General features: G+C 39.9%; 1 protein-coding gene across 4 annotated transcripts in view; it reads left to right on the top strand.

Moving 5' to 3' along the window:
- The window catches only part of ext2 (exostosin glycosyltransferase 2), a 200346-nt gene that overhangs the window by 129089 nt on the left and 58357 nt on the right, over nt 1–12900 (top strand). For all 4 annotated transcript variants that reach the window (XM_072592693.1, XM_072592690.1, XM_072592691.1 and 1 more), the window contains one exon: nt 1824–2013. In XM_072592693.1, the coding sequence (XP_072448794.1) occupies nt 1824–2013 (190 nt within the window). The remainder of the gene's footprint in view (nt 1–1823; nt 2014–12900) is intronic.

The following is a 12900-nucleotide window of genomic DNA, read 5'->3' as shown; positions in this document are numbered from 1 at the left end:
ACCTCCAAAAATCTTCACATAATGAGTTTGAGTTTGACTCCACTCCAATGTGCACTATATGTTCAACTCATGTTGTCAAACTTTTTAAGAACTAGAATAAGAGTTTATATTTATGACTTTTCAGTAGAAACACGGGAAAATCTGTAAGCACACAAAATTGCCTGAAAGAGAATAATATTAATATTTAAGATGCTCGCTTTCACTTTTAGATGCTGCCTCAACTACAACTACATCAGTTTCAGCATTTATGTTAAATATTCTTGCACATCTTTGAAAATAGTTGAATTGATGGCCTTTAAGCTCCTTCGTAAGCAATTCCCTGCAGCTGGCCTACCCTGATATAGACCTGAATTTCTTTTCGGTGAAGATAGATACGTTAATAAATATCTGCCAGTTCTTTTGTTTGTCAAAGCTGGGAATTTTTTTTCCCTATAATTTTTGTTCAAAGGCTCCTCTGCCAAAAATTCTTTTTCCCAGAAGTTAACATACGGTAATATTTAATTTGCTATTTCTTATATTTAAATTTAAAAAACACCATGTCAGCATTTAGTATCTGTCTGTTCTTTTGCCTCCTTCATGTCACATGAGGAGTATTCTGGGATATTATGAATTGGTGCCAATATTGCTGGCTTTGTATTCTGGCACTTAGCAGTCACTGAGGTTTAAATGTCTGGAACAAGTGCAGTTATAAGTATCCAGATTAGAAAAACATTTTTTTATTTTGCTAGAGATGCATTTTACTAATGGAGGAAGAGTGAATTATACATAAAATAATCTGATGTTTCTCATGCAATAATTGATTTGCCCTTTCCATCATCCCCATTAGATTTGTAATGATTTACATTAGTTGAGATGAGCATCTACAAGACAAATTTGGAAGTGACTTTTCTGTAGATTTGTTTGAGTTATTTCCCTTTGCTGGGACATTGGACAAATCCTAATTCTCAATATGGTAATTCTTATTTTACATGAGCACACAGAAACTTGAAATTATTTACAAATAATTTGGAAAGAAATGAATGCAAGCAGGAAAGTAGATCACTATTTTAACATTAAGTTTGAAAATTCCAATTTCTGAGCATAGTGATAGCAAAGTAACTAAATTAACTTTATTTGACTGGGTTAATTGGAAAATAAGTACACAACTTGTTGAAATTATTAAGACGGAGAAATGTAAAATGCTATTTGTACCATAGTAAAAGTAAAAGTGAGTTTATCTGACATTTTGCATTGGAGGAAGATATTTTCGGATAAAATTCATTAAATTGTTGTTTGATTAGATTGAGCAGTTTTTGTAAACAATATTTTTTCATGCAATTCTGCTTAACATAAGAAATTCCTGGCATGAATCAGAATTCAAAGCATTGCAATAAAATTTGAAAAATGTGTTGAAATGACTTGTGAATTGCCTTAACTATATAGTACCAATCATTTTCATTCTGGTTACATAAGATAATGATCTCAGAAACAGATTTTTCTTGGAACTTTTGAGGCCTTGGTATGTGTTTGACCTCTTCAGACCCCTTACACTTAACATGAATGAGCTAATCTAGCATACTTTGGAACGCGACAAATCAGATGGGATCTGCTTGCCTCTTAAGCAGATATTTTTACATTGAAATTTAGAATTCCTCTGTAGTAAATATTCTATAAAATACTTGCTTGCACTAATATGCGTGTCACATAAGAAATGTTGCAAGCAAAATTTTGAGGGATTTCAAAAAGTAGCTGTGGATCATTCCAAATACAGTCAGGTCAATCAAAATGTTTTCTATATTGTTGCTAATAAGATTTTTCTGTCTTTGTACTATTTTTTAATTCAGAAAGTGGTGAGTGTGAACAATCCCCTCTTCCTCCCACTCATTCCACCTCGATCGCAAGGCTTCACCGCTGTCGTTCTCACGTATGACCGTGTTGAAAGTCTATTCCGAGTGATCACAGAAATTTCTAAGGTGCCCAGCCTTTCCAAATTGCTAGTTGTGTGGAACAATCAGAATAAGAGCCCCCCTGAAGGTAAGATGTCAATTCAGCAATATGCTAAGGTTACATATGGAGGAGAAGGAAGTATGGGAATGTAATAAAATGAAATAATCAGATAATATAGATTAAGTGGAAGAGGTTTGACCATTATGCATAGTTTGTATTTTTAATCCATAAAATTAGGGATTCTCAAAACTACTTTTGTTATCTAGACTAGTGGAATTTCATTCATAAACCCTTCTGCCTCTAGAAAATATAACTTTGCTATGCATTAGGGTTGCATTATACTTGGTTTGAGAATATACAAGATGTAAAGAACTGAAATAGTCTAATCTAAAAAAAATGTATTTCAGTTTTGCAGAAAATAGTCACTAAAACAAAATTCAACTTGTCCCAAAGTAGTTTGAAAGAGAAAAGAAGTCAATAAGTGTTGCTTCAGCTTATAAATTTGCATTGAGAACATATTTAATTGGCAATATAAATAATGCACTCTTATAAACTGTAGATATTTCTTTTATCTAGTTGCAATAAAATTATATGCTCTCATTCTATAAATGTAGCACTACATTTTAATGAAGGGTCCCTGTACAAATGGAATAACTTCATCATTTCAATGAGTTCTAGTTCGTGTAACTGTTCAGTTTCTACACTGTTCCTCCAGCTGTTTTCTCGAACACGATTACCTGAAATTTAATGGAAAAAAAAACTATTCAATTACAATGTGGTGTCACTCAACAATCATGCCTCTCCCTGTTATATTTCTGTCCTCAGGGTAATGTATGATTAACTGCCATGATAGGTACTTTAGTATCAGTATCCTCTCTCATGCCAACATCCTCAATATCAACACATTAGTTCCACTTAATCAGCTGTATAATCAGTTGACAGGCCACATCATCCCCCCATGACTTCCAAAACAAGCCACTGTACTCCAAGCTTCACCATGGCAAGCAATTTCCAGAAGGGCAGAGAAAAGACCTCAAGGGCATCCTTAATGGGTCCCAGAATAAAAATGCATTATCATCACTGACTAGTGGAAATCTCCAAACTAAGATTTCCCAAATCAGGGAAGAAGCCTCTAAAGGCGACAGCTGTTTCAAACATCTCTGACAGACCCAGTTAGAGGCCAGGCACAGACATTGGAAAGTGTGTGTAAAAACTGGAGCATTTCCCCAGCTCCCCTCCCAGTCAAATCACAAGAGCCTCCCCCAACCCCCTTCTCAGACCTAGGGTGGCTGCCCAAATTTGCCCTACAGTCAGGACTGTTCTGCTGCCATGTTTAACAGTGCACACAGTTGGCAGATAGGGAATGGAGTATATGGTAGAAGAACAGCAGCTTATTCATTAGAGCACTTTATTTAATTTCAGAATTAAACAATGGAAGTTAAGGCATTCAGCATACTAGGTTTTCCATTGACCCTTTCTTTCTTAAATTATCTGTATGTGTTCTGTCTTTAAAGAACATAAATATCTACTGATCACATTAAGTGGAATTGCAATCCATACCTATACATATATGTGTAAGACTAGAAATATTTAAAGGCGTAGGATAGTTTAAAAAGTAAATAGTGGTAAGACTGCATTCGCTTTCCCAGAATAAATATTTCAATTCCACTGTGAAATATGAAGCACAAAATGTAGACTTTGCCTTTTAAAATAATAATCCCTTTCCGGAAGAATCAACTTTGTGAGTGGGTGCTTGTGCAGATAAGAAAATCAGCACCACCTGGTTTTAAGGTCTGCACATAAGCTTGAACATTTTTAGGCTGACTTAAAACACTCAATTACTGAAAGTAATGCAAGTGTTTTTCGCAAAAGAAAATGTGATTTATAGCCAATTAAATGCAGGAAGTTATTGAAGATTTAGAGTAATGAAGCAGAGTGAAGTATACGCATCTCATAATTTGAGGTACCCTGATAAGCAGCACTGGCCCTATAATATAAAAAAACACTAGTTTACAAGCTTTACTGTGTAGTTAAATAACATAAAATTTCACTATTTTGACCATATTCTTTATTTAGATTTATTTGCAAACAGTGTTGCCATTGTTTTGGTCCCCACAATACTTGCCTATACAGTAGCTTGTATTAGCACACAGAATGAAATAAAATTGCAGTCATGGCACTCCCAGGCTTCTCCCTCACAAACCAAAACAAGCTGGGCACTTCAAAATTAAACCAAGACGTAGACAAAAGTAGTAAAAGAGATTTATGGTTTCAGCCTAACCTTATGAATACAGTAAATCATTATTTAACTGTAACATGGTCCAGGAATGAAGAGAAAAGGGGATGCGTCAGTACCCAAACATTTAACTGTTTTTCTCTTTCAAATTCAAATGACCCTGTTGAGTAATTCTGTTACCTTCTTATCAGTTTATTTTTCTGTGCAAGCAAAGTGTAGATTGTGTGATTACTTAATACTGTTCTAAGGCTTGGACTCTGTCATGTCCTGTCTGTGCACGGGATATAACCATTTCTTGTCCAACTTTGTGATACAATTTCTTATAACTATGACTCCAAACATATCTGTAACTTAAAGTTCCCATCCTCATCAGCAGCAACTTCGAAACAATATGATTGGATGCCTTGTTGCCACTATGTCACTGGTGTCCTGCATATTAGTACCTCACTCAAATCCATGTCTCTGGATCAGTTTCTTGTGGCCTACCTTCAAGAAGATAGCAGACAAGTGCTGTCAAAAATCTAGAACACAAATGTGCTCATTTAATTTTGGATAATTTATTTTAAAGCTTTGCAGAATCCAGGCAGTTGCCTGAATTATTCTTTTTATGTTTTTGCTGCTGACTATTTTCAGATAAAACTTAGTTGTTGGTGCTGATTATTTATTCTTTGTTTATTCTATTAAAATTTGAAGGACATCATAAAACCTAATCTGCTTCCAAGGTGAAAGTTTTATTCTTTCTAGTCTTTAACTTGTCAGCACTATCAAAAAAGCTTGCATACTGTCCCAACACCTGCCAAAACTGAAGCTTAGATGTCTCATTTTGTTTTAAATAAAAAATATTGAGCACGATTTTGCTGTGAAAATAATGCTAGATTACTATAACATTGTCCCATTTGTGCATAATTAACAACCACTTCCAGCAAAAGGTATTAGTTTATTTTAGTTTATTCTTCCGTGCAGTTTGGCGATTCTGTCAGGGCCAGCACTTGTTACCCATCCCTAATTGCCCTTGATGAAGTGGCTTGCTAGACCAATTCTGAGGGCAGTTAAAAGTCAGCCTCATGGCTGAGTCTGGAGTCATGTGAAAGCCAGATGGGGTAAGGATTGCAGATTTCCTCCCCTAAAAGACATTAGTGGACCACATTTTTACTACAATCAATATTAATTGTCATTTTCACCATTCCTGAGCCGAGCTTTGTATTCAGATTTATTAATTGAATTTAAATTCCATAGAATGAAGAGATGGCGTTTTTACCATTATCCCCAGAGGATTAGTCTAGCCTCTCGATTTACTCCAGTGAGATTACCATTATGCCATCATCTCTCCCTGGGGTGAATTTTCTTTCTCTGTAGACTTCTTGAAAATGGTTCCTTCAACCAACTGATCATTCAAATTTGTTGAGAAGCTCCCGTTGTAATATTCTAGATATTGACTAAGATCATCCAAAGAAAATGACTTGTCCATTCCAGTCTAGATATTTTATGGCTTTGTAAGTCATAGTAAACAACCAATGCCCTTGGCACAAAAAATATTTTTTCAAGTGTAAATTGTCATTCGATCAGCTTTTGATAGCTAGATTTTGTTTTAATTTTGATAATTTTCCTTGCTCTTTGCATTTTTTTTCACTCTCAATCTAATCCTTCCTCCCCTTTCTTTAATTTGCTTGCTTTCCCTGCTTTGTCATGGAATTAAATAATCTACCTTCTTATTTCTGAGTTAAACCATGCAGTATACATTAATGATTCTCCAGTCTGGATTTGGTGGGCCACAGGTACTTTCTGTCTTCATACGGGTTCCAGATGCCTTGTAGAGTGCTGTAATGTTTTGTTATTTAACTTATTGGCTGACAGAAACATGAAATGAAAAATAAATTAGTAAGTTTGTGAATAAGTGGAAGTCTTAACAAAAAGTTGAGACTGTCCATTTACTGGGAGGTAAACCCAGCTGCAGCTCCTGGGAGATTGTGTCAGGGAGCTGAAAGCTTCAGAAATAAGAGTTTTTGTGAGGTGGTCACACCTAAGGTGAAAGCAGAGAGTAGCTGGATAACTGCCAGGAAAGGTGAAGGGAGTAGGCAGAGAGTGCAGGAATCCCCTGTGGTCATTTCCCTCAAAGTTGGGGGATGGGGAATAACCATTCGGGAAAAGCATCAGTAGCCAGGTTGGTGGCACTACGACTGGCTCTGGGGCACGGCAGGAAACGTTAAAGGTAAACAAGACCTTAGTGATAGGAGAGGATGGGAAAAATTTCTGGCTGTAAGAGCTGCTCCTTTTTTTTTTTGAGGTAATTTAGGTGTTGGAGGTGATTTCCTCGAATTCCAGGAGCAGCAATTACTGTTTTATATGCTGTTGCATTTTTTTGGAACTTTGGAAAAAAAAAGTCAAAACAACAGCAGTTTTAAAAGGGAGAAGGGCAGACAAAGGAAGCACATGGTGAGGTCAGTGCAGGAGAGAGAGAGAAAGAGAAAACCTGCACAGTTACTGCCTTTGCTGTTTGAATTCGTGTTTCGCTGGACATCGGAGTGCATCTGGGAAAATTAACAAACAGTGAAATTCACAACTAATCATGGAGGAATTGTTGGGCGAAGTTCGCAGCACAGAATCAGATAAGTTAATTGTTGTTTTAAGTCTGTCCAATAGAAAGGCTGCAGTAGTGAATATAGTGGATTCTTTCCTGATTATATGTTTTTGGAGATAAGTCTCTTGATTAAACTTAAAATATAAGCCATAGCTATTAATTTAACCTGGGGCAGTGTTTGTTGAGGAATAAGACAGTGTTATTTTCTGGGTCTGTAGATTGTGAAGGATCAAAAATGGCCTCTGCAGTGATATGTACTTATCAGATGTGGGCGGTTAAAGAGAGTTTAAGGGTTACTGCGGATTATATCTGCCATAAATGCTGTTGGATGCAAATCTTATCAGATCGAGTGGATCGGTTGGAGAGACAAACAGAAGCGATGAGGAATTTGCAACAGCAACAGTATGTGATGGATGGCAGTTATAGAAATGGGGGAATGTCTCAGATACAGTCACATAGATGGGTTAACTCCAGGAAGGGTAAGAGAGGTAGGCAGCTAGACCAGGAGTCTTTTGTGGATATACGCATTTCAAACAGGTATGCTGTTTTGGAAAATGTAGGGGTTGATGGATTCTCACGGGAATGTAGCACGAACAGCCAGGTTTCTGGTATTGAGACTGGCTCTAATGCAATGAGGGGTACGTCGGCTTCCAAGAGATCAATTGTGTTAGGGGATTCTGTAGTCCGATGTACAGACAGACGTTTCTGTGGCCAGCAGATAAAGCAGAATGGTGTGTTGTTTCCCTGGTGCCAGGATCAAGGGTGTCTCAGAGAGGGTGCAGAATATTCTCACGGGGGAGAGGGGCCAGCAGGAGGTCATTGTCCACATTGGAACCAACAACATTGGAAGGGAAAAGGTTGAGACTCTGAAGGGAGATTACAGAGAGTTAGGTAGAATTTTAAAAAGAAGGTCCTCAAGGGTAGTAATGTCTGGATTACTCCCAGTGCTACGAGCTAGTGAGGGCAGGAATAGGAGGATAGAGCAGATGAATGCATGGCTGAGGAGCTGGTGTATGGGAGAAGGATTCACATTTTTGGATCATTGGAATCTCTTTTGGGGTAAAAGTGACCTGTACAAGAAGGACGGATTGCACCTAAATTGGAAGGGGACTAATATACTGGCAGGGAGATTTGCTAGAACTGCTTGGGAGGATTTAAACTAGTAAGGTGGGGGGATGGGACCCAGGGAGATAGTGAGGAAAGAGATCGATCTGAGATGGGTACAGCTGAGAACAGAAGTGAGTCAAACAGTCGGGACAGGAAGGGACAAGGTAGAACTAACAAATTGTAGTGCACTTATTTCAATGCAAGGAGCCTAACAGGGAAGGCAGATGAACTCAGGGCATGGTTAGGAACATGGGACTGGGATATCATAGCAATTACGGAAACATGGCTCAGGGATGGACAGGACTGGCAGCTGAATGTTCCAGGATACAAATGTTACAGGAAGGATAGAAAGGGAGGCAAAAGAGGAGGGGGAGTGGCATTTTTGATAAGGGATAGCATTACAGCTGTGCTAAGGGAGGATATTCCCGGAAATACATCCAGGGAAGTTATTTGGGTGGAACTGAGAAATAAGAAAGGGATGATCATCTTATTGGGATTGTATTATAGACCAGAGGGAAATTGAGAAACAAACTTGTATGGAGATCTCAGCTATCTGTAAGAATAATAGGGTGGTTACGGTAGGGGATTTTAACTTTACAAACATCAACTGAGACTGCCATAGTGTTAAAGATTTAGATGGAGAGGAATTTGTTAAGTGTGTTCAAGACAATTTTCTGATTCAGTATGTGGATGTACCTACTACAGAAGGTGCAAAACTTGTCCTACACTTGGGAAATAAGGCAGGGCAGTTGACTGAGGTGTCAGTGGGGGAGCACTTTGGGGCCAGTGACCATAATTCTATTCGTTTTAAAATAGTGATGGAAAAGGATAGAGCAGATCTAAAAGTTGAAGTTCTAAATTGGAGAAAGGCCAATTTTGATGGTATTAGGCAAGAACTTTCGAAAGCTGATTGGAGGCAGATGTTCGCAGGTAAAGGGACGGCTGGAAAATGGGAACCCTTCAGAAATGAGATAACGAGAATCCAGAGAAAGTATATTCCTGTCAGGGTGAAAGAGAAGGCTGGTAGGTATAGGGAATGCTGGATGACTAAAGAAATTGAGGGTTTTGTTTAGAAAAAGAAGGAAGCATATGTCAGGTAAAGACAGGATAGATCGAGTGAATCCTTAGAAAGGTATAAAGAAAGTAGGAGTATACTTGAGAGGGAAGTCAGGAGGGCAAAACGGGGACATGAGATAGCTTTGGCAAATAGAATTAAGGAGAATCCATAGGGGTTTTACAAATATATTAAGGACAAAAGGGTAACTAGGGAGAAAATAGGGCCCCTTAAAGATCAGCAAGGCGGCCTTTGTATGGAGCCACAGAAAATGAAATACTAAATGAATATTTTGCATCAGAATTTACTGTGGAAAAGGATATGGAAGATATAGACTGTAGGGAAATAGATGGTGACATCTTGCAAAATGTCCAGATTACAGAGGATGAAGTGCTGGATGTCTTGAAACGGTTGAAGGTGGATAAATCCCCGGAACCTGATCAGGTGTACCTGAGAACTCTGTGGGAAGCTAGAGAAGTGATTGCTGGGCCTCTTGCTGAGATATTTGTATCATCAATAGTCACAGGTGAGGTGCCAGAAGACTGGAGGTTGGCAAACGTGGTGCCACTGTTTAAGAAGGGCGGTAAAGACAAGCCAGGGAACGATAGACCAGTGAGCCTGACCTCGGTGGTGGGCAAGTTGTTGGAGGGAATCCTGAGGGACAGAATGTACATGTATTTGGAAAGGCAAGGACTGATTTGGGATAGTCAACATGGCTTTGTGCATGGGAAATCACGTCTCACAAACTTGATTGAGTTTTTTGATGAAGTAACAAAGAAGATTGATGAGGGCACAGAGGTAGATGTGATCTATATGGACTTCAGTAAGGCATTCAACAAGGTTCCCCATGGGAGACTGATTAGCAAGGTTAGATCTCATGGAATACAGGGAGAACTAGCCATTTGGATACAGAACTGGCTCAAAGGTAGAAGACAGAGGGTGGTGGTGGAGGGTTGTTTTTCAGGCTGGAGGCCTGTAACCAGTGGAGTGCCACAAGGATCGGTGCTGGGCCCTCTACTTTTTGTCATTTACATAAATGATTTGGATGCGAGCCTAAGACGTACAGTTAGTAAGTTTGCAGATGACACCAAAATTGGAGGTGTAGTGGACAGCGAAGAGGGTTACCTCAGATTACAACAGTATCTGGACCAGATGGGCCAAAGGGCTGAGAAGTGGCAAATGGAGTTTAATTCAGATAAATGAGAGGTGCTGCATTTTGGGAAAGCAAATCTTAGCAGGACTTATACACTTAATGTTAAGGTCCTAGGGAGTGTTGCTGAACAAAGAGACCTTGGAGTGCAGGTTCACAGCTCCTTGAAAGTGGAGTCGCAGGTAGATAGGATAGTGAAGAAGGCATTTGGTATGCTTTCCTTTATTGGTCAGAGTATTGAGTGCAGGAGTTGGGAGGTCATGTTGCGACAGGACATTGATTAGGCCAATGTTGGAATATTGCGTGCAATTCCGGTCTCCTTCCTATCGGAAAGATGTTGTGAAACTTGAAAGGGTTCAGAAACGATTTACAAGGATGTTGCCAGGTTTGGAGGATCTGAGCTACAGGGAGAAGCTGAACAGGCTGGGGCTGTTTTCTCTGGACCGTTGGAGGCTGAGGGGTGACCTTATAGAGGTTTACAAAATTACGAGGGGCAGGATAGGATAAATAGGCAAAGTCTTTTCCCTGGGGTTGGGGAGTCCAGAACTAGAGGGCATAGGATTAGGGTGAGAGGGGAAAGATATAAAAGAGACCGAAGGGGCAACTTTTTCATGCAGAGGATGGTACGTGTATGGAATAAGCTGCCAGAGAATGTGGTGGAGGCTGGTACAATTACAACATTTAAGAGGCATTTGGATGGGTATATGAATCAGAAGGGTTTGGAGGGATATAGGCCGGGTGCTGGCAGGTGGGACTAGATTGGGTTGGGATATCTGTTCGGCATGGACGGGTTGGACCGAAGGGTCTGTTTCCATGCTGTACATCTCTATGACTCAATGGTTAGGGGGACAGATAGGAGAGTCTGTGGCTGCAAACGGAATCAAGGAAGATGTGTTGCCTCCCAGGTGCCTGGGTCCAGGATATCTCAGTGACTGCAGAACATTCTCAAGGGAGAGGGAGAGCAGCCAGAAGTCATTGTGAATGTTGGCACAAATGACATAGTTGGAAATAAGGGTGAGGTCCTGCAGAGTAATTATAGAGAGCTAGGAAAGAGTTAAAAACCAGGACCTTGTTGGGTGATGACCTCCAGATTACTTCCGGTGCCATGTGCTAGTGAGGGTAAGAACAGGAGGATATCTCAGATGAATGTGTGGCTGAAGAATTGGTGCAGGGGGCAGGGATTCAGATTTTTCGCTCATTGGGATCTTTTCCGGTGTGGAAGTGATCTGTTCAAGAGGAGTGTGTTACACCTTAACTGGAGGGGAACCAATATCTTGGTGGCTGTGTTTGCTAGTGCTGCAAAGGAGTGTTTAAACTAGATTGGCAGGGGGCTGGGATCCTCAACAGTAGGGTGGCAGGTGCGAGGCTCAAATGTGATACAGTAATCAGAAATAGTAAGTTGAAGAGACAGGTCAGGCTGGAACATGACAGGGAGCAAGGAATGCCTGTTGGATTAAATTACGTTTATTTCAATGCAAGAGGGCTGATAGGTAAGGCCGATGAACTCTGTGTGGATGGGTGCATGCGACTGGGATACTATAGCCATTACAGAAACATGGCTAAGGAAGGGACAAGACTGGCCATTTAATGTGCCAGGTACAGGCGCTTTAAGCGGGATAGAGGTGGTAGAAAGGGGGAAGGAGGAGTTGCATTTTTGGTTAAGGTGAGTATCACATCAATAGTCAGACGTGAAATAACCAAAAGATCATCCAGTGAGGCTTAGTGGGTGGAGCTAAGAAATAAGAAGAGTTTGGTGATATTATTGGAATTGTACTGTCGACCTCCAAAAAGTCAGTGGGAATTAGAGGAATAAATATGCAGGGACATTGGGGAGACTTGCAGGAGCAATAGGGTTGTCATAGACTGAGACTGCCAGAATGTTAAGGGCTTTGATAGGATAGAATTTGTTCAATGCATTCAGGAAAGTTTCCTCAAGCAGTATTTAGAGGGTCCTACATGGGAAGGGTCAAAACTTGACTTACTCTTGGGAAATAGGATAGGACAGATGACAGTGCAGGAGCACTTTAGGGCCAATTACCATAGTTCTATTAATTTTAAAATAGTCATGGAGAAGGACAAAACTGGTCCACAGGTTCAAATTCTAAATTGGGACAAGGCTAATTTTGATGGAATTAGACAGGAGCTTGCAGGGGTTGATTGGACCTTTGGCAAGTGGGAGGCCTTCAAATGTGAGATAGCTCGAGTTCAAGGTCTGTATTTCCTATGAGAGTGAAGGATAAGATTGGCACCCTAGATGATAAGAGATATTGAAGGCTTCATCCGGAGGCTCACTGAAGATGATGCCTACTATGATAACGAAACATCTGAAAATGAACCTTCCAGCTGAGCGAGCAGACTTACATCCAGAACCTCAACCTGAGCTACAAATCTTCTCAAAACTCGCGAAGTGATATTGAGACTTTGACCAGAAAAAGGAGGAGGCATGGCTCAAGTACATGCAGCTAAGATCATGGGAATCCCTGGAGGTATACAAGGAATACAGGATTTTACTGAAAAAAGAAATCAGGACTTTGAAAAGGGGGCACAAGGTAACCTTGGCTAAGATGATTAGGGTGAATCCAAAGAGATTCTTTAAGTATATTAAAGGAAAAAGAATAACTACAGAAAGAATAGGAACCCCTCCCCCCCGCCCCCAGGACCAAAGTGGACATGTATGTGTAGAACTGTAGGAGGTGGGTGAGGTTCTGAATGAATATTTCTCCTCTGTGTTTAGCATGGAGAGAGACATGAAGGCTTGGGAACTTGGGGAAATTTGTGGTGATATCTTGGGACAGTCCTTATCATAGTCGAGGAGGTGTTGGATGTATTAGCATGTATGAAAATGGATA

Source organism: Chiloscyllium punctatum, chromosome 22, assembly GCF_047496795.1.
Source record: "Chiloscyllium punctatum isolate Juve2018m chromosome 22, sChiPun1.3, whole genome shotgun sequence".
Classification (NCBI taxonomy): Eukaryota; Metazoa; Chordata; class Chondrichthyes; order Orectolobiformes; family Hemiscylliidae; genus Chiloscyllium; species Chiloscyllium punctatum.
The sequence above is the reverse complement of the archived record's forward strand: the minus strand, read 5'-3'. Positions and strand labels throughout refer to the sequence as shown.